Genomic DNA, 20,985 nt, shown 5'->3' on the forward strand with positions numbered 1-20,985 from the left:
AACTGTCTCGAACAGGCGTCACAAGCTCAAAGAAACTGGAAGACAACGGGAGGGTTGATTGATATAAAATATCATTACAGTAAACGAATGTAAACTTATTTTATTTCATAGAACAGCTGAATGCTGCAAAATGATATTCTCAGCACGTTAAAGTTTGTCATAATTGAAATGGCTGCTAGAGCAAATACTGGTGAGTTCAAAAGAGAGATTATATGCTTAATTTAGGAGATAATTCCACACTTGAACTGTACAGTAAAATTGCACAATTAGTTTTGCTTTGCGCCTTGGGTAATTCAAAACACTTCAACAGTCACTTTCCCAATGGGAAACTTTTTTTATGGGAGTGTCTATGACAGTGTCAAGTTCATATGTGTTTATTGTCCCCAAATATTTTGAAATCCTTTTTCATGTTTCCTAGCTCTGTGGTTCTCTACTTTTTCCTTTCCCTTAATAACCTGCCTTTCTTTGAAACAAATCTACTTTATCTGGATTTATCAGAGCATTCACCACATTTTACCCCATAAAGTTGCCATTTCTTTCCTTGCTAGCGCTCACTCAATGAAGGGACTGAGTGAGCAGCTAAAAGTCTCAGTATGGAAGTATTTGTGTTTGTTTGTATGGTATCTAAACTACAGGAAGAACTTCTTGGAGTTTTGCAATACAGAAGCATTGTCATCATCTCAAAATAAAACACTGATTGTTTTGGGGGAAGTAGCTGGATCTCATTTTAAAAGAAATTTCTGGAGCTATCATACCAGAGGAGTGGAACATATGGAAGACCAGAGGAAAGGTAGGAACAAGACTACTTTTTTTGGTAAACATACTGACACACATTAAAAAATGAAATTCTGATGCCCTCTCTCAAAAGAAAAAATATATACCCATACATGCACATATTTATACATATGCTACACACACACATACACATGCACACACTAATCACAGACCATTTAGAATACATAATAATAATTATGAAAGCTATCTTTTTCTATGGCAACCCGATCCTGTTTATGTATTGGATTAAACTCTTAAATCAGCAGATGCTTTTAAATATGAGACATATCTCAAAGAAAAACATAATGATTATGGGAAACTCTGGAGTTCAGACTGCCTCAAAAGGCCAAAACACAGAGATGCTTTAGTAACCGCTTCTTTCATTTTGTCCACATGAAATTCCTACGTATCATCCCCAGTTTGCTCCTGGACCCTTATCAAGAGTGATGCCAACCAGAACTTCACCCCAGTTCACATTCCTCCTGGCCTGTAATCTATCAACTGGGCTACTCATCAGAACAATGAGTGCCATAAAGGGAAAAAAAGAGCCCATCTTAGCATCAAGTTTCATGAGAACCATTTTGGTGTAATAGTTAAGGAACCGGGCTAGAAAGCAGGAGATCATGAGTTCTACCTTGGGCACGATGCTAGACGGGTGACCTTGAGCTAGTCTGCCTCTCTCAGCCCCAGGAAAGAAGCAGTGGCAAAAGAGGCATTTCTTAAATCTTGATAAGAAAACCTCAGGGAGTTCTCTAAGTGGTCACCAGAGATCATCACTGATTCAAAGCTCCCCCACCTCCCAAATAATCTACTGCCAAAGGGGAGAGAATGTGGGAAAAGGGAGAGCAAGACATAAAGGCATCAAATATCTGGGAAAACAGGAAAAGCCCGTTGACTTGTGAAGCGAGAACAGTCTCTAGTTTGGACTGAGGATCAACCTGACCCTGTAATCAGTCCATTTCACATGGAATCTTTAAAGTCAACTTCAGGAATATCCAGGAGTTCAGTGGGTCTTTGCAGTGCATTATATAGGTATACATCAGTATTTCATACAGGAGAAACAAGATTGTGCTCAAAATACAGAATTCCAAAAAGCAATTGCACACTGCCACTGCATCCTACTCTTTAGAACAGAATGTTGGCAGACTAGAGGTAAGAGACATGTTCAAGTTAGTATCAAATTTGGTGTGAGTTAAGGAACCAGGCTAGAAAGCGGGAGACTGTGATTTCTTCTCCTTCCTTGGGCCTGAGACAGCCCTCTCTGACTTACCTATTATTTTCACCTGATTTCATCTCTAACATAATATGTGGCTGAAGCCTTTTTACACATATACACATACACTGCTCAAGTGTTGAACGTACCAATATTCCTTCCTCCTCTTAGTTGGGCTAAAAGAGTGTGTCTCTCCCAGCTACTTTTTCATGTATAAGGCAGGAACTACAACTCATAGTATCCTGGTTTCTAGGCCGTTTAACACCTTAACCTCTACATCAAACTGTTAGATATGGGCTAGATTGAAGCAGCAGGACAACGGGGAGAGGGAAAAGATCTCTTTATTCTGCTCTGAGTAAAGACTGCCGCCAGGTGTGCCTGCTGTTCTTTTTACAGGCTACTGTCCACAACTTTAGCCACTGACGGCTGTTCATTTTCCCGCCTGGAAAATGAACCAATGGGGGAAGTCTGACATCACGGACTTTTCCCCATTGAATATCTAACACTCCTCCCCTCCTTGAAGAAGCATTCATCCAATCAGCTCTTACTCACAGAACATAATCACGTAGGCGGGACTCCTGTGTGTGTGACTGGACCTTCGCACTTCAGCCTCACCAGCAGTGGCAACCTGACTAGTTGGGTCTGTTGTCACTCCAGAGCCAGCCCTTTTGAACTGCCTCAAGGTTTTTCAGGGCGGGGCTGGCTCCAACGAAACAGAGGGCTCTGAGTTTCTTTGCTGGATTTCCCCCCCTCCCCAGCTAAGTTATCCTGTGGTATACTCGAGTTTGAGTTCCGTCCTAAAGTGGGGAAGCTTGTGTTTTCAGTATTTTTAGTTGTCAGGGTTAGTCTTTCCACTCTATGTTGGGTTTCTGTCTCTGAGGCTTTCTGGTCATTCTGATCCTGGTCCAATCATCCCCGGAGTTGTTCTATGTGTCTGCTCCATATTTTCCCATCTTCTAGTTCTACTCTATAAGATCGGGGGCCTGTGACTTCCACTACTCGTGCAGGGATCCATGCCCCCCCTGCCCCCTGCATAGTTGTGAGCATAGACCAATTGGCCTGTGTTCAAATATCTACATTTACTCGCTGAATCTGTGGGTGTGCTTGGATTGTAGTATGGGTGTAATCTGTCTAGCTCTGATCTTAACTTCCGCCCCATTAAAAATTCTGCTGGACTTCTATGTGTGGCAGCTGAGAATGTGATAAGTTGTTTCATTAAGAATTTGTCTATTTTCATTTGCCAATCCCCTGGTCCTATTTTTGCTAAGGTTTCCTTCGTGGACCTTATGGCTCTCTCTGCCCGCCCATTATTCTGGTTGTGTCCAGGTGCTGATAATGTATGGCGGATTCCCGGTTCAGCTAGAAAGCATTCAAAATTGTTTGCTGTGAATTGGGACCCATTATCTGATACTACAACATCTGGCAATCCATGTATGGCAAACAATTTCCTCAATATCTTAATCATGGCATCTGCTGTGGTGGTTTTCATTATTGTTACTTCCACCCACTTTGAATATGCATCAACGGTTATTAGAAATGTTTGCCCTTGCATTGGCCCTGCCAGGTCTATATGTATTCTAGACCAAGGTGCTTTTGGTGATTCCCATTCTAGGGTTGGTGCTGAAGCGGGTGCAGGTCTGGATTCCTGACAAGGCGTACAAGCTGCAACCCATTTTTCAATTTCCTTATCCATTCCCAGCCACCAAGTATAACTTCTGGCTAATGCTTTCATTCTTACTATCCGTGGGTGGCCCTCATACAACATTCTTAAGACTTGTTCTCTCAGCTTCCCAGGTATCACAACTCTATCCTCCCACAACAAACACTCTTTAATTACAGACAGTTCATTTTGCCAGATTTTAAATGGTTTAAAGTCACCTTCCACCTCTTCTTCTGGCCATCCTCTCAACACCCAGTTTAAAATACATGCCAGAGTTTTGTATTTGGCTGATTGATTGGCTATTTCTGATGCTGGGATAGGGCCGGTGACAATGTCTTCAATGAGGAGTATGGATGTGGCTGGAGCTGGGTCTTCAACAGGTTCTGGAAGGGGGCAACGGCTGAGTGCATCTCCATGAGTTATGGTGTTGCCCGGTCAATGTATAAGGCAATAGTTATATGCAGCTAAGAAAACAGTCCATCTTGTCAGTCTGGGGGATAATATGTTTGGTGTTGGTTTATTTTCTGCTATGATGCCTAGGAGTGATTTGTGGTCTGTGACTAGTTCAAATTGTCTCCCATAAAGATACACTGCTCAAAAAAATAAAGAGAACACTTAAACAACACAATGTAACTCCAAGTCAATCACACTTTTGTGAAATCAAACTGTCCACTTAGGTAGCAACACTGATTGACAATCAATTTCACATACTGTTGTGCAAATGGAATAGACAAAAGCATAGGCAGTTAGCAAGACACCCCCAATAAAGGAGTAGTTCTGCAGGTGGTGACCACAGACCACTTCTCAGTTCCTATGCTTTCTGGCTGATGGTTTGGTCACTTTTGAATGCTGGCAGTGCTTTCACTCTAGTGGTAGCATAAGACTGAGTCTACAACCCACACAAGTGGCTCAGGTAGTGCAGCTCATCCAGGATGGCACATCAATACGAGCTGTGGCAAGAAGGTTTGCTGTGTCTGTCAGTGTAGTGTCCAGAGCATGGAGGCGCTACCAGGAGACAGGCCAGTACATCAGGAGACGTGGAGGAGGCCATAGGAGGGCAACAACCCAGCATCAGGACCACTACCTCCACCTTTGTGTAAGGAGGGACAGGAGGAGCACTGCCAGAACCCTGCAAAATGACCTCCAGCGGGCCACAAATGTGCATGTGGCTGCTCAAACGGTCAGAAACAGACTCCATGAGGGTGGTATGAGGGCCTGACATCCACAGGTGGGGATTGTACTTACAGCCCAACACTGTTCAGGACGTTTGGCATTTGCCAGAGAACACCAAGATTGGCAAATTCGCCACTGGCGCCCTGTGCTCTTCACAGATGAAAGCAGGTTCACACTGAGCACATGTGACAGACGTGACAGGGTCTGGAGACGCTGCGGAGAACGTTCTGCTGCCTGCAACATCCTCCAGCATGACCGGTTTGGCAGTGGGTCAGTAATGGTGTGGGGTGGCATTTCTTTAGGGGGCTGCACAACCCTCCATGTGCTTGCCAGAGGTAGCCTGACTGCCATTAGGTACTGAGATGAGATCCTCAGACCCATTGTGAGACCATATGCTGGTGCGGTTGGCCCTGGGTTCCTCCTAATGCAAGACAATGCTAGAGCTCATGTGGCTGGAGTGTGTCAGCACTTCCTGCAAGATGAAGGCATTGATGCTATGGACTGGCCCGCCCGTTCCCCAGACCTCGATCCAATTGAGCACATCTGGGACATCATGTCTCGCTCCATCCACCAACGCCACGTTGCACCACAGACTGTCCAGGAGTTGGGGGATGCTTTAGTCCAGGTGTGGGAGAAGACCTCAGGAGACCATCTGCCACCTCATCAGGAGCATGCCTAGGCATTGTAGGGAGGTCATATAGGCATGTGGAGGCCACACACACTACTGAGCCTCATTTTGATTTGTTTTAAGGACATTACATCAAAGTTGGATCAGCCTGTAGTGTTTTTTTCCACTTTAATTTTGAGGGTAACTCCAAATCCAGACCTCCATGGGTTGCTAAATTTGATTTTCATTGATAATTTTTGTGTGATTTTGTTGTCAGCACATTCAACAATGTAATGAACAAAGTATTTAATAAGAATATTTCATTTTGAGCAGTGTATTTGTGAAAACGCTTAATGCCTGCTACCTTCCTTATCTAACTGGCTGTAATTTCATTCAGCTTTGGATAAAGTTTTTGAGTAGAAAGCAATGGGTGCTTCTCTGCCATTTGGGAATTTATGACTGAGAATGGCCCCTACCCCAAAGAGGGATGCATTACATGATAGTAAAAGAGGTAATGTTTCATTATATTGTACTAGAATACTGTTAGAAGTTAGGAGTCCTTTTATGGATTCAAATGCAATTGCTCCTCTGTGCCCCCAAGTCCATTCTGCATTTTTATCAAGAAGTCTGTGAAGCGGTTCAGCAACTGTCTCTTTCTGTGGTAGAAAAATACTGTAAAAGTTTAAAAGTCCCAGGAAAGCTTGTAATTCTGTTTTGTTTGTTGGAGTGGGAGCTTCCTTAATTGCTTTTATTTTACTATCTGTGGGGTGTATACCTGTCTCATCAATTAGATATTCCAGAAATTCAACACTTGGTACTGCTATGTGGCATTTCTCTTTTTTGAATTTAAGGCCAGCTTCTTGAAATCTGCTCAAAATGAGCCTTAGTCTTTGTTTAAGTTGTTCTTTGTCCTCTTCTGCCAAGAGGACATCATCAAAATAAGGTACCATCCTCCCAATGCCCTGTAGTAGGTTTTCCATTAAGCTTTGAAATAGTCGTGGGGCTATGCTTACCTCAAATTGCAGTCTTTTGCATTTGAAAGCACCCCTGTGTGTTACAATGGTCTGAGCTTCTGCTGTTTCTTCATCCACAAGTAACTGCTAATAAGCTTGAGCCAAGTCTAATTTGGCAAAAAAAATTATCATTTTCCTATTGAATGCAACAGATGTACTACTGGCACTGGTATGTGCTCTGTTGCAATGCGGTATTTATGGAAATTTTATAATCCGCACAGATTCTAATGGACCCATCTGGCTTAACTGGAGTGACTATAGGGGTCTCCCACTTCGCGTGATCAGCTGGCTCTAAGACTCCTTGGGCTATTAGTTTATCTAATTGTTCATCCAGCTTGGGCCTCAGGGCAAAAGGGACTCGCCTTGGTTTTATTCTGAACTTTTGGATCAAGGTTAAAAGAAATAGGGGTCCCCATATCCTTGCCTAGGCTCCCATCGAAAACATCCTTGAATTCAGTCTGTAGGTCCTCTCTCATTTGATTGTACTCCTCTGCTTGCATGGTGTGGATGGTCACCTTCACTCCTATGGCTCTAAACCAGGGGTGGGCAAACTATGGCCTGCGGGCCACATCCGGCCCGTTGGTCATTTTAATACGGCCCGCCTCCGGAAAAAAAATTCCCCTCTGAAAAAAAAATCGGGGCCGGCCAAAAGAGACCCCGCCCTGCGCGCCAAAAAATTGCACACACAACACGGAGCTGGGCAGCCGCTTCCCTGGTGGCGGGGCCGAGGTCGCCACCCGGGGAACGCCCACTGCTTTCCCTCACCAGGGCCGGGCGGTGGCGTGTTGCCCTGCGCCGCGTGGCCCCCACCTGGCAGCGCGCTTCTCGGCTGGTCTCCTCCTCGTCGGCCATACAGAACAAACAGGCAGAGAAGGAGACCATCCGGCTGGTTGGGGGAAGCTTTCTGCGCCGAAAGAGGCAGCTACTAATCTCCGGCTTTGCTCCGCTTCTCCAATAGTCCGGCACCACCCTGTTCTATGCGCCGGCTGCTCGGACTTGCTGGGCCTGACACATAGAACAGAGCATGCTGCAGACATCTCGCGACAAGCCCCAGGACATGTGGTCACCTGCTGGCTGGCCGGGCCAGGCTGGGCTGGAAGAGGCACGTTCTCCAGGAGAAGGAAGAAAGTGTGCTCCGGGAGGGCGGGTGCCGGGCAGGTGGGCGGATGTTCCGGGACCACTTAAAGGTCGACTTTAAGAGTACCCCCATGGAAGAAGCCGAGCAAACGTAGTGGCGGCAGGGGTGACGGGGCATGTGTGTCCCTCCACAAGGAGTATGAAGGGAGGCAGACACCGCACCTCAGGAAAAAAGTAGGTGCCAAAGCCCTGGCTGTCACCTGGGAGGGGACCCATCACATGCCCTTGTTGCCCCCGCCGCCTCTACTTTTGTTTTCGTTCTTGGCTTCTTCCATGGGGGCGCTCTTAAAGTCAATCTTTAAGAGCTGGAAGACGTTTTGTTAGATCGCCACCAACTCATCGTTGGGAGAGGTGTAGCCCCTGAATACACGAGAAGTCTTGGGCAAAGTTCTCTGACTTTTAAAACGCATCCGTGCGGTGTTTGCCTCCCTTCATGCTCCTTGTGCATGCCGGGAGCACCTAACTGGAGCAAAAGAGAGCGAAGTTGACTGCTATGAAATGAGCACCTTGGCTTCCCCTCTTGCTCCTCACAGTTGCCCTGAGCTGGTGCGGTTCTTTACTTGGGCAGCCAGACGCCCGCAGCAGCAACAGGCAGTTCTGCCCGGGCTCCGCTCAGGTGTCCGGCTGGGGCTGTCAGGAGTTGCTACCGCCGGCGCAGCTCCGCGCGGCTCCAGTCGCGTTGCCTTGGGAAGGGAAAGGCAAAACCAGGAGCTGCTGAGCCTGAGCCTCCGGTGCCACTGCTGCCATTGCAAAGCGCCGCCGCGGCTCTTCCTTTTTGCCTTTCCCTTCCCGAGGCAACGCGGGACTGGAGCCGCGTGGAGCTGCGCCGGCAGTAGCAACTCCTGACTCAGGGGGCCTCCGAGGGGAGGGGAAGGAGGAGAAGAAGGGTGGGGAAAGGGTGGGGGGCGATTCCCAAAAAATCTTGTGCTGACCGGCCTGTCTGTCAAATTTTAAAAGTCAGTGAGGCCCCTGAGCCAAAAATTTTGCCCATCCCTGCTCTAAACCAATCTATCCCGAGGAGGCTTAGTACTTCTTTGTCCATGATAGTTAAAGGCAATTCACCGGTGAAGTTTCTGAATTTTACTGGAAAAAATCCTCTTCCTAATATGGGAATTCTGTTTCCTTGGTAGTCTTTTAGTATTAAACATTGTGGTTTTAGTTGTTGTTGAGTTATGCCAGGGATTGCTTCCTTTATAGTTGTCCAGGACACCATAGATATGTAGGATCCAGAGTCAATTTCCATATCACAAGGTTTTTCTCCTATTATCACTGTGATGTTGAATTTCTTTGATTTATGGGGGTCAGAATGCCCCACTATTGTGTGCTCATAGTCTCTGTCCCTCTCCATTCTATTCTCTTCCCCCCTGTAATTTGAATTTGGCGGTCTCTGGAATCCCCTTTGTTGTGGACCACGTGGCTGATTAGGGAAACCTGCTTGTCTCTGATTGGGGTATGCTGGCAGATTTGCTCTGCATGCTTCAGCAGTATGCCCCCTTCTCTCGTATCGACGGCAGATTGCATCCCTGAATTTGCAAACCGCCCGGGGGTGGTTTCCTTTGCAGCCTGCACACCGCAGGGGTCTCTGGCTCACCCCTTGCAGCCCTGATCTTCTATCTGGTTTTACTCTATGTATTTCTTCCTCCTCTTTGGAGAATTCACCAATCTCCCCCTCTCCCTGATATTTGGTGGTCGTTCCCCATGCTGAGTGAACGCTTTCGAACTTCTCAATTTTAGCTGCAGGTTTTTCCGAGATTTCTGCTGCTCGGGCTTCCTCTATTACTTCTTTTAAAGAGATGCTCTTTTTAGCTATTAGCTTCCTTTGCAATCTCAGGTCTCTCATTCCAACCATAATTCTATCTCTTAAAGTTATTTCCACATTTTCAAGCTCACAGCCTGCGGCAATATCTCGTAGGTTTGTAAGGTAATCATTTATGGTCTCACCTGGTTTCTGTTCTCTGCGGTAAAAGTCAAGTCGGTGAGCCAGTGATGATGCAGCAGGAGCATAATGTTCTTCTAACATCTTCTGCAATTCTTTCCATTCCATTGTTTTCACATCTTAGTTGCAGCTAGGGTTCTAGCTGTTTTGTGGAGGCGATTCCCACAATATCCCAGGAATAGAGCTCTCTTCCTCTGTTCTGTTGTATCATGCAGTGAATTTGCTTCTAGAAACATTTGAAATTGTCCCATGTACACAACCCAGTCATGCCTTGTTGGATCAAAAGATTCTGGTTGAGCGTGAGTGTACATTCTGATGATCAGCACAGTGATGGAAGTGTTCTGTTGTAAGAAATTATCCATCTATACCTGCTTTCCTTTGTTCTCTTCTAGAATCCCACCTTTGTCACTAGTGTTAGATATGGGCTAGATTGAAGAGGCAGGACAACGGGGAGAGGGAAAAGATCTCTTTATTCTGCTCTGAGTAAAGACTGCCGTCGGGTGTTCCTGCTGTTCTTTTTACAGGCTGCCGTCCACAACTCTAGCCACTGATGGCTGTTCATTTTCCCGCCTGGAAAATGAACCAATGAGGGAAGTCTGACATCACGGACTTTTCCCCATTGAATATCTAACACAAACTACACGAAGCTTATCTTATATGGCAACTTATGCAGTCCTGAGAGTTTTTTTAAAAAGAAGAGCAATACTTAACAGTGTTTCTTTCTCTAGTCTTTGGAAGCAATCTTGATGATCCTGAAAGAAATTACCAGAATGTTCTACGTCCAAACAGAAAAAAAGCAATGAAAGCAAAGTCAGGTATGAAATTCTTAAAAACATAAAACATCTAGGAATTAAAATTTAAAATCAGGGGGGATTTTTCTAGTTTGAGAAAGATTAAGAAGTCTCAATGGGCATGGGGGGGGGGGAATACTTATGATTTCAATTATCCCCCCACATGTCCTATTCATGCCTATTTAAATGCTATATTATTAACAGTGCTACCAGAAGAATGAGATGATGATCTTATGAATATTTGATTATGAAATTGTTGGTAGTCTTCTAGTTTTGTTTTGTTTTATCCTGAAGCATTTTGGGGTCTAGGTGGCTCTGTTGAATTGTATAGAATCTTAATAAATTGTAAATCAGAACTCTTGGTTGTCCTTTTAAATCCCTCTGTCCCCTCAGAAAAGCAGGTTTAAAAAGTATAAAGATTGATGGCGTATGGCCAAGATAACACTATTTTTGACCCATGTTATGCCATCTTTCCTTTTAATCCCCACAATGTCCCCTTCCCAATGGTGGTGTGGAGAGATAAGTTATTCAGGCATGGGCTCTTTTCAATATTGTCACTTTTGTACACATGCCTCCTTCTGCTTATATACACTTGCTCTGCTTTCTACTATCAGCTATCTCACAATATACTAACTAATCAGTTCGCCTTCTATTGGTTATTTACAGGGGTGCCTTCATTTGGGATTACCAGTCATACAGGTTGCATCTCATCGAGAGCATCTAAGATCATCCTTTACATCTTGGTGTGTGTATCCCTGTTGATGGCAACAGCTGCTTTTCTGCTGGCTTGTTTGAAATGTATGTTCAGCATTTCAATTGCTTCCTCATCAGATGTGCTTATTTGTGTTCGTTGTCATTATCAATCTATGCTATGAGACAACTCACTTATGGGCCATAAAAATACATTGAAAAATACAGCTATAATGAAATAGTTCCCCAGAAAACAAGAGGTTCACTATGCTACTTTCATTTCCTTCTAATCAACCAACTTTGCAGGTGACTCATGCTATTGCATTTCTCTTGTATGGTTGATGATTGGTTCATTCAGTCACCCAGATGCAGAGATAGAGGAGAATTATGTGCTCTCAGCAATCCCAGAATGATTCCTACAGAAAGCAAAAAAGTAGGGATCCCCTGGTGAGAAAAGTTCTCAGTGTTACTCTAAAAATGATGGAATCTTTGGCCCTGTAGAAATGGAGAATGTCTTCAGAAATATACGTGCCTCAGCTATCCAGAGATTGGGGAAATTATACTTGCTGGTGTTAAAGCTATAATAAGTGGAGGGCTGGAGGAATGCCATAGAAACAGAAAATTAATAGCAGAAAAAGACCTAATGGTCCATTGAATCTGCTCTTTGAGTTTCTTTCTTTTTTGTTCTTTTCTTTTTAATTTATTTATTTTGGTTATTACTATTTTTATAAGTCCCAGGAAGTATGATAGCAGATGTTTTGTATTTGTATTATGTTGGTATAGTTGGCATAGCACTACTGAAGTATAGAATCCTTGCAATACTCTCTTACTTACTATATTGCATGGCTCTGTGCCCTGCAGTTATCCCTCAGTGTCCAAAAGGCTGGCTGAAGTTCCAGACAAATTGCTACTACTTCTCTGCTGATCAGCAACCTTGGGAGATGGCAATGAGTAGTTGCCAAAGCCTCAAAGCTCACCTGGTCGTGATTGATGGTAAAAATGACACGGATAAACAGGTGAGCCATTCTTTAGACAGGGTGTCTTGCACTTTGAAGTCGTCCCCGCCCCCGCAACGATTCCCTCATCCTTAGCCCTATTCTTACAAGAAGTAAGGCACAATACAGTACAAACTTTTACAATTGCGCATAGTTCAAATTTTCTTCTGCCATCTGTTTCCTAAAGATTAAGTATGTGAAATAAATCTTAACATTTTAAGAGAAGATGATATCTCCTGAACATTCTCTGTTTTATTAAAGATTAGAAACCTTAAAAAAGAAGCCTTCTCTTTTTTTTTTGATATAAAAATGCAAGCACTTTTATCTAGCTGACATGTACACAGGCTTAAGAGAGATTCCAGATGGAAGCTGCATTATTCCAATGCATACTAAAATATATATATTGGCATAACAATTACTGATCTGATTGTCATTCCAAATTTATCACCTGAACCTTCGGACCTAGCTTGTTGCTAAATGGTAGTGTTCTGATTTATATTGTGAGAAGGACAAGAGTTAGAAGAGTTCCCTCTCTCTTCTTTGCACTAACCCCCTCATCACTGTTCTTCAGCTGCTATTCGGGGTAATCTAAGCTGCTAAGTATTGGCTTGGAAATCTAGTAGGTACAGAGGAGAGTCCACTGTGAAATAAAACAGAACCCCCACTTGCCTCAAGTAGAATCATCATGATCCTCTTTTAATGATCCCATAATCCCTTGCGGGGTGGAGTCTGGGCAACTGAATGAAGCTGAGTATTTACTAGCCAGATGCCCTTCCTGTTGCCAATGCAGAGTTTTATTTAGTAGATATATTCTCAGTGTGCCCAGAGAGAGAAATATCTACCTCTACCTAGGATCGAACTCACAGCCTCCTGATTGTGAGGCGAGAGCTATACCCCTAGGCCACCACAATACTCTGCCTCAACTAGAATGCCCCTGGAATATAATGCCAAGGACCCGAAGACCAGTTGCATCTGCCCACATCATCGCAAAATGGCCAATAGATGCCACACCAATTCCATCCCTAGGGGTTACTTGACTATGATATTGATCTGAATGTGAGACAGCTGATTTTAAAACTCCCAAGTCTATTGCCAATTTAAGGGGGTGGGGGTGGTGTTGCTTTAACGCCAAAACAGATAAAGACGATTTCAAAGTGCCTCAGATATGAGTTGAGGATGAAATGAAAGCAACATCAGGGAAAAAAAAGAATTTTGCCATAGCATGTTCAAATTATACTTGAATGCAACAGGGAAAAGATACAAAGATAATTGACCCCACTGTTAATCCCAATCTGTCCTCTGATTTATCTGTTGAAGCTTGCTGCTGGATGGTGTTCTGGAAATCTTTGAATTTTCCTTTCAATATAAATCATCGGGATTCATTCATTCACATCTCAAGTGTTTGTATTTTTAAAAAAAGAATTTTCAGGTGCAGCTTTTACTAATATCTTGGATTGTTTTGAGAGAAGTGAAATTCAATAAACTTAAATCTGCTGCAATCCTAGTTTGGGTGAATGCCACCAGTAGCCTTAATTCAGTGAATTGGGTCTCAGTCACAAGTCCAGTCTTTGATACAATCCTTTTTGCTTTTAATTTTTCCCCAGGAATTTCTGGACCGTCTAAAAAATTCTAGCTATTGGATTGGCCTTAGGAGGTACCCTAAAGACAAGTGGATGTGGATAAATGGCAGACCCTTTCCAGAGTTGTAAGTAAAAGTTACTGATGACGGCTCTTTCTCTGATTGCTCTTTTCATGGTAAATCTTTTAGGAGAGAAAAGGAGAAAAAGAACCTCCAGGAAAGTAGTCATAGAAGCATGAATTCAAATAGACTTTTCAAAACATTTAAAGATATTTTCCGGTTATGGTGACATCTTTATATCATGAGTATGTGGAGTACTTCAAAACCACTTATTTACAAGGACAAACTGTCACTTGCCACATTCATTTTATCTGCTCCAGAGAAATCTGCTTCATGGAGATTCTATTGTAGGCTGCTGTTCAAGGTTTCCCTCTTCTTCCATTCTAGAGAGTCTGGAGACGAGGGAAAATCGTAGCTGTGAGCAACATTGAGGAGGAAATGTGTATTGGTAGGTTCACTGGCACTTAGAGCTGAGTGAGGAAAGGATGACGGGCAGCTTGGCTTTCTGTTCATGGCTGCCTTCCCAGTTTGACTGGTGGGGTATGCTGGGAAGAAGAGGCAAGGGGAAAAATTGGCAAATAGTCAGCTAGATATTACAGTTGGGACAAATCTTTGTAGAAAGATCAGACACTTTTTTTTCCATTTTATTCCAAATCTCATATATTATTTTGTAATTGCCTTCAAACACAATTGCATAGTTAATCTGTCAACAGTGGATTGCAAAGTGCTATTGGAGTTTTTATAATTGCTATCCCATTAGAAAAAAAAATTCACGTGTGAGATGGACAGCTACATAAATCTAGTGAATAAATAAATATAGTTTGGTTCCTCTTCTTCCTGCCTGCAGGGATTGGTGAGGGAGGAAAATGAATGAAATAAAAAACAAATGAAACCATTTATATACTGAGATATTGCAGAGATTAAATTGTGGTATTTAAGTATCGTGCAAACTATCACTTTAATTTTGGTTCCAATAGATTGTAAGAACCTTAGGTTGAAAGTCATCCTGAATTTATTTATTCTTAACTGACACTGTAGGAAAGATCTTCCTATTCTAATAATTAATGCTTGTCACTCTTCTTAACAGGACTCAATCTGTTGAAAATAATGAAAAAGAAAACTGTATGTATAATCTTTGGAAAGATTCCAAAAGTAGGAAAAAGAAAATTGCTTGTACAGAATATTTACCTTATATCTGTGAAAAAGAACAAACATAAAAACTTGCAATTTTATAAACTTTACATTTTCTTCTTTGAAAAATCATGTACTTCATTGTTTGATGGGTTCTATCTAATTTCTTATGGAGTTACAATTTTTAAAATGCTGCAATAATCAGAGTAAGACATTCCAATTAGGAGATGCTGCTGCCTAACAAACACAATTTGCCTTTTTTTTTTATTACATTGAAACAAGATAAGGGTAAAAAAGATGATAAGGTGGAGCATATTTTAAATATTTTTAAGGAGAGTTGTAATTTTAAGCAAGAAGAAACATCCATGTTCAATCATTCTAACTTGAAAAATAGTTGCATAAAGTTAATATGTGACTTAAAATGTTAATGTAGCAAACAAAGAATTTTTAATAAAACTATTTGTTACTCTAGAGGTTTTCAATGGGTTTTGTTTTTTTTGCTTTTATATAATTTTTTAGCAATGGTTAAATGACCATAATAAAGTTATTTTGTTTTGAATTTTTCATCAAATAGCTCTGTTTTATCCAAAGAGAGCTGCACATTTATGAATAGATTCAATAGCTTGACACTGGCTTGAAACATCACACTTGTGGCAGATTTTGTAGACCAAATAATTGTGCATAGTCTTCTTGTATGCAAAGAATTGGGAACATATCCCAAAATAGGAGAGCAAGTTTCCATAGTTCAGTTGTTCTGGCAGAAATATTTGTTGCCTTGATAGTAATCCTGATGGCATGCTATTGTAATTGCTTTACTATTGTTCAGTTCAAAATATTGTTCCAATAATATTTGACCTAAGTGGGTTGAGGATAACACAACAGCATAGTAAATATGGGATTTTTAGTCCATGCTCGTGAGAAAGAATTCCTACAAATACTTAATCATGGGAATAAAATGGATTCATGTGAATTTATACTTGAAATTTCATTCTCAGAACTACCTAAATTCCTATAACAAACTGATAATGATAAGAAAATGCAAGGAGTTGCTAGGAATTTAGAAATAGAAGCTACTACATTTGAAAGCCATATTTCTAGTTCTTGAATTTGTCATCAGTGGAAGTAATGTTTTGGAAGATGAGAGTTACCCTATAATTTCATGCCATTGGCCCTAGAGTGTATCTATTCTTCCCCACAATACTTTCTGCCTTGGTCTGCACCAATTTCATAAACTTACCAATCTCATTAGATCTAGTGTTCTTAGGTAAATCTACAATATGTAATCAGTTGCAATCAATTACTCAAGCACTGCTAGAAGAGCATAACAATGTAAAATGTGTATCATGCAATAGGAAAATGGACTTCAGTTGAATGCTGGGAGTGGGGGGGAAATCAACCTATGTAGACCCCAATACTCTCCCAATTCTAGGATAAGACTTTAATCGCAGTGCAGACAGGATAGCAATGGATTCCTCCAGTGGCTTCATGGTGGCAGAGAACTGAGTGCTGTGATTTATATTAAAGACACAGCCACAGGCCAATCTTTCCCTCTTCACAATCCTCAACTAAAACTGCCCAAAGAACAGAACCACTGCGTGTGGGAATTCTTGAAGGGAAAAAAAAGGATGGTTTTTGACATTTCAGTCTTATCTCTAAATTAAAACACCAGTCCATCTTTTAGATTTTCTGTGGGGAAAAAGGGTGAAATAGCTCATAGACACCCTTTCATATGCTCACTAATAAATGACGGTTGAAATCTCTTCATCTAATTTCTAAGATTCCATTAATTAACCCTTTTTCTTGGCATGACATTTGATTAATGAGATTTTATTGAATGTTGCTTCCTTGGCCATGTATTGTATGCTTGACACAATGTGAACCAGTACCTCCAATCCTCACAGATGATTCAGAAGATGCTATGGGGCCTAAAACAACCAGGGCGAGCATATTCTTATCCAGATCCAGACAAAAATCAACTACTTAGCAATCAGTACCATATCTCTTCCATGCTCAGGGTTGAACCTTAGCTAGTATAGACAATCTGCTTTTTTGGGGTCAGTCTATAACTAGCTCCCACCTCCAATGTCTCAACAGACCCCTGTAAAAATAGAAAGCTACACAGGGTGAGATTATTCAGACTAGCTGTATCCAAACCTCCTGCAATTGAAGCACACAACTTCCTTGATTCAGCTTGTCATACTCTCCAGCCATACGTGAGTCAGGAAGGGCAGGTGTCTAGCTGATAAGTCACTGAAGAGATATCAGAAGCCTATCTATTGGAGTCTGCGGACCAAAAGGAGTAAAACTACTACATAAATGTACCATAGACTTTTGTTTGCTAGGTTGTATACTTTCCTAAAATGTTTGTTACAAATGAATTTTTTAAAATCTCTTTCTCCCTTCCCTGCATTGTATAAAAATGATGGATATCACGAGAATCTTCTGAAATCCTATCTAAGATGTCACTGGGATGAGTGGCACTTTCTTTGCTAAAGCAGGACTGCAGATCAAGGATTCTTGACATGCCTAAAATCCTTCAATTCAACCCCAGGCTCCTCCGGTTAAGAGAAGTCACAGCTGATACAAGAACGCTTGAGAGCCTGTCCTGGAGGGCCATTGTAGGTCCAAGCAGAGCATTTTGAATATGGGGTTAAAGGCCCATTGTTTGCTATATATACAGACTCCTAATTTGCTCCACTTTATGAGCATTTGCTTATTTAACTGTATTTATAATCTGCCCCAGTTCCAAAGGATTTTTTTTAAAATCGGTTTGGTGTAGTGGAGAAAGTGCTAGCCTAAAAATAGGCTGTGAGCTCCTGTGGCACGAAAGCTGGCTGGCTGAACTTTGGGCCGGTTGTTCTCAGCCCATCCACCCCCACAGGGTTAATATGGGGAAAATAGGAGGAAAAATGAGTATTAAGATATATTCGGTGCCTTGAGTTACTTATAAAGGAAGGATTTGAAACAATAAAACTCTGCATAATAATTGGAAAAACAAAAACAAATGACAGAAAAAAAATCCAATTCCAAACTCTCAGTCAATCATCTGGAGTTAAAAGCTCAGTAAAATAAAACAGGTCAAATAGTTTTTGAAATATCAACAAAATGGGAACTGCAGATAGACTCATTATCTTATCCTCTTGGCAACCAATGCAGTGTCTTTAATATAAATGTTATTCTAAATTGACAAGCGTAATCTTGTCACTGTGTTTTGTGCCAGCTGGATTTTCTGGGTTATTTTCTCATACAGCCTCACATAAAATAAATTTTAGTAGACCACTAGAATATTTCACTCTATCACAACGTTGAAAATTCAGGATGTTTCACATGCAGAATTCCAAAGACCAGGCTCATCTAGCTTGAGACTCCCTATTGGGGACATCCACAAAGGGTTCAATAATATCAAAATGGCAGGCCTGATCAAGTGACCAAAGTCCACCCCTTTTCATCTGCCTGCATTTCATGTGATCCATTAAAAAAGGGTGGGTCTTCAATAACTGCAATTGCGCCTGCCATTTGATGTCATTGATCCCTTCCTGTGAATGCCGCTGCTCTCCAGATGTGTTGGATTAAATCTTACTATCACCAAGCATGGCCAAATCCTCCGTATGCTAAGGGTACTGGATTAGGGAAGGCTGATGCCACCCTTATTTTATTTTTATTTTTAAAAGCAAATGCCTGCAAAACTAACCTACCATCTTCCTATGAAACCAACTTCCTGATCGTCTAGATCTTTTGGAACTTCAATTCACAAATTTCCCCATTACAATGGCTAAAGATTATGCTTTTTAAGCATTCAATGAGTTGAAATACTTTCCATCACATCTGGTGAGCACTAGAAAGGCAAGGCTACTTACTATCCATCCCTCCATCCCTCCCTCCCTCTATCCATCCAACCAACCACAATGAACATTGTTCTATTTTAGCTATCCACTATTTAGAACATGTCCCAAAGTTGCTTTTCTAGAAGGCAACTGGCCTTTCTTGGTTTTTTTTTCCCCCTAAAAACATTTCGTTTCTTATCCAAGAATCTTCTTCTTGAGAAAGAAAATGTTTTCAAGGGAAAAAAAACCAAGAAAGTCTTTTCTTTTTGAAATGACCTTTGGGGCAACCATGACCTGGATGACTGAGAATCTCCATAAATATCTGGAACATGATTAAATAGTAGAAGTCAGCTGGGAAGGTTACAAATGGTGATCACATGACCCCAGGACAATGCAACTGTCACAAATACATGTCAGTTGCCAAATTGGCATGTAAATTTTGATCACATGACCATGGGGATGCTGCAATGGTCATAAGTATGAAAACTGGTCATAAGTCCCTTTTTTCAGTGCTGTAGTAACTTTGGTCACTGAACAAATGGTTGTAAGTTGAGGACTTACCTGTAAAGTAGCAGTAGTTTATTTCTCACGTGCTTATAACCAAAAGCAGAATAAAGTAAAAATTGGAACAGTAATGCAACTATCGTAATATTAAAATATAAGATCAGGAGTTTTTCAGCTAAATGATAATAATCTCTATGTATTTAAAAATTACATAAAAATGCAATTATATAGGCATAGACGCACAGATAACCCTAAGTATAACTTGAGTCTTTTTAGATCTGGCTCCAGCTGGATTCAACCCATGTTCTCTCTTTTTTTTAATTATCTCTAAAGGGCATAAGAATCATGAGAGTGTTTCAGCAACATATATTATTTTTCAGTTATCTGAAAATTAAAAGGGAAATGGAGAAAGAGGGAGAGAATTAAGAACAGAGAAATAACACAAACAGGTAGCAAAACAAGGTGGAAAAGAACTCTGGAAGGGAATTTCAGCTTGCAAAGCAGATTGGAAGGAATAAAAGGTACACTAAAGATTGGAATATTTCAGTGATTCAGGAACGCCAGTTGGGTTGTGACACTGACAAAATGATCACTTCTGAAGTAATGAGGTGAAAACATGGGATTTCTTCCTGTAGGAAAGTATACTCAAGTTAAGTTTCAGTACAGTAATGGTCAATTTTGCTTTTCAGTTTCACTGGGTTTCCTGTCCTAGTTTCCTGGTCACCTGAAGTGATAGGCCATATTTTTGGTCTTTGTCCTCTGTTGGTTGCCTTAGAAACTGTAGAATCTAGCAGTCATATTGGCTAATAGCAGCTCATGTACTGCTACGGATAGAATGATAGAGGTGGACAATTTAATGAATTTAATGCAATTCATAGCAAGGCTCATGTTAAATGTATTGAAACTGGGGGACAGGAAAAAAATGTCAAATTTAAGTATATTTGTCAGGTGTTCTCCTCTTATATTTATAATAGCTTCACATATTAGTGCTCCTGAACAATTATTCCAACTGATTATAGAAGATACTCAATGAAAGAGAGACATGCTTTCTTCAAACAATCACGTAGCCAGTCTAGTAGTAAAGCCTCCATCTCTCAGCTTAACCTACTTCATAGGGCTGTTGTGAGAATTGCATAGTAAAACAGCAGAGAGTCTGGTGGTCCTCAGAGCTAAAACAGGTCAATTATTCTCTTTTCTGCTTTCTTTACCACCTATTTAGCCACGGTTTAGTGGTTTAGAGAAGAGTTTTTCCTATTTTCATCTTTGATTTGGCGGGAAGCAAGGTAGATTTGCAGGCAGAACACTTGCCATTTCTTTTCTCCTTATACTGTGGTTTGTTTTGTATGCCCTCTTGTGAATATCCACAAATCTTTTTTTTAAACTCATGAATCCCTGAAGAAACAATTACGCAGGTAGAATAATGGCACCGTAGGAGTATAATCCTGAGTGATGGACTGACACTTCCATAAAGAAATATGATCTGTGTTTTTCTGGTCAGTTATCAGGCCAATACAGACACTTTTTAATTTTCTTCTTCTATTCTGCCTCTCACAGAGTATTTATGGTGCACTTTACTGATAGTGTGCAATTAATAAGCTTCAGTGTTCCTGAATAAGGCAGCAAGATTGCTGATTATAAGAAGGAATGATTTGGTATCACATTTGTGTGTGCAGAGCATTACTGAAACTAGCGATTTCTTTCACAGAACCATCTTTTGTGATCTTACCTTTATAAAAAATAGTGCCCATAAATATTAATGTTGCATGTTTCTTCAGGGACAGGGTAGACAGATCTGCCTGGTAAATCAGTTACAATAATTCATGTATGTTATGGCATCTGTAAGCAATCACATAGCAAAAGACGTATAGATGTTGTTGAAAGGTACAGGTTAATCTATC

The 20,985-nt window shown here is 41.4% G+C and overlaps 1 protein-coding gene across 2 annotated transcripts; it reads left to right on the forward strand.

The window, feature by feature from the left end:
* The first annotated feature begins 3 nt into the window (after window positions 1-3).
* Window positions 4-15,230, forward strand: LOC113418239 (perlucin-like protein). Of its 2 annotated transcripts, none has more exons than XM_087955614.1 (6): window positions 4-190; window positions 10,242-10,328; window positions 10,971-11,102; window positions 11,856-12,010; window positions 13,594-13,694; window positions 14,716-14,988. In XM_087955614.1, exons 1-6 carry the CDS (start codon window positions 121-123, stop codon window positions 14,843-14,845), a joined length of 675 nt encoding a protein of 224 aa, XP_087811740.1. In that variant the 5' UTR covers window positions 4-120; the 3' UTR covers window positions 14,846-14,988. The 2 variants fall into 2 exon arrangements, with proteins under 2 accessions (XP_087811740.1, XP_026532807.2); XM_026677022.2 differs by lacking the exon at window positions 4-190 and adding an exon at window positions 639-790 and having other exon boundaries at window positions 14,716-15,230.
* Window positions 15,231-20,985: the final 5,755 nt, after the last annotated feature.

This window comes from Notechis scutatus, chromosome 2 (genome assembly GCF_049901735.1).
Source record: "Notechis scutatus isolate UNSWTSFEM ecotype Mainland chromosome 2, rNotScu1.2, whole genome shotgun sequence".
Lineage (NCBI taxonomy): Eukaryota > Metazoa > Chordata > Lepidosauria > Squamata > Elapidae > Notechis > Notechis scutatus.

Coding starts and splice junctions, on each gene's coding strand:
- LOC113418239 (XM_087955614.1), top strand. CDS start 121: ATGCTGCAAAATGATATTCTCAGCACGTTAAAGTTTGTCATAATTGAA. Junction 10,329..10,970: donor AGCAATGAAAGCAAAGTCAG/GTATGAAATTCT, acceptor GGTTATTTACAG/GGGTGCCTTCATTTGGGATT. Junction 11,103..11,855: donor TCTGCTGGCTTGTTTGAAAT/GTATGTTCAGCA, acceptor TGTGCCCTGCAG/TTATCCCTCAGTGTCCAAAA.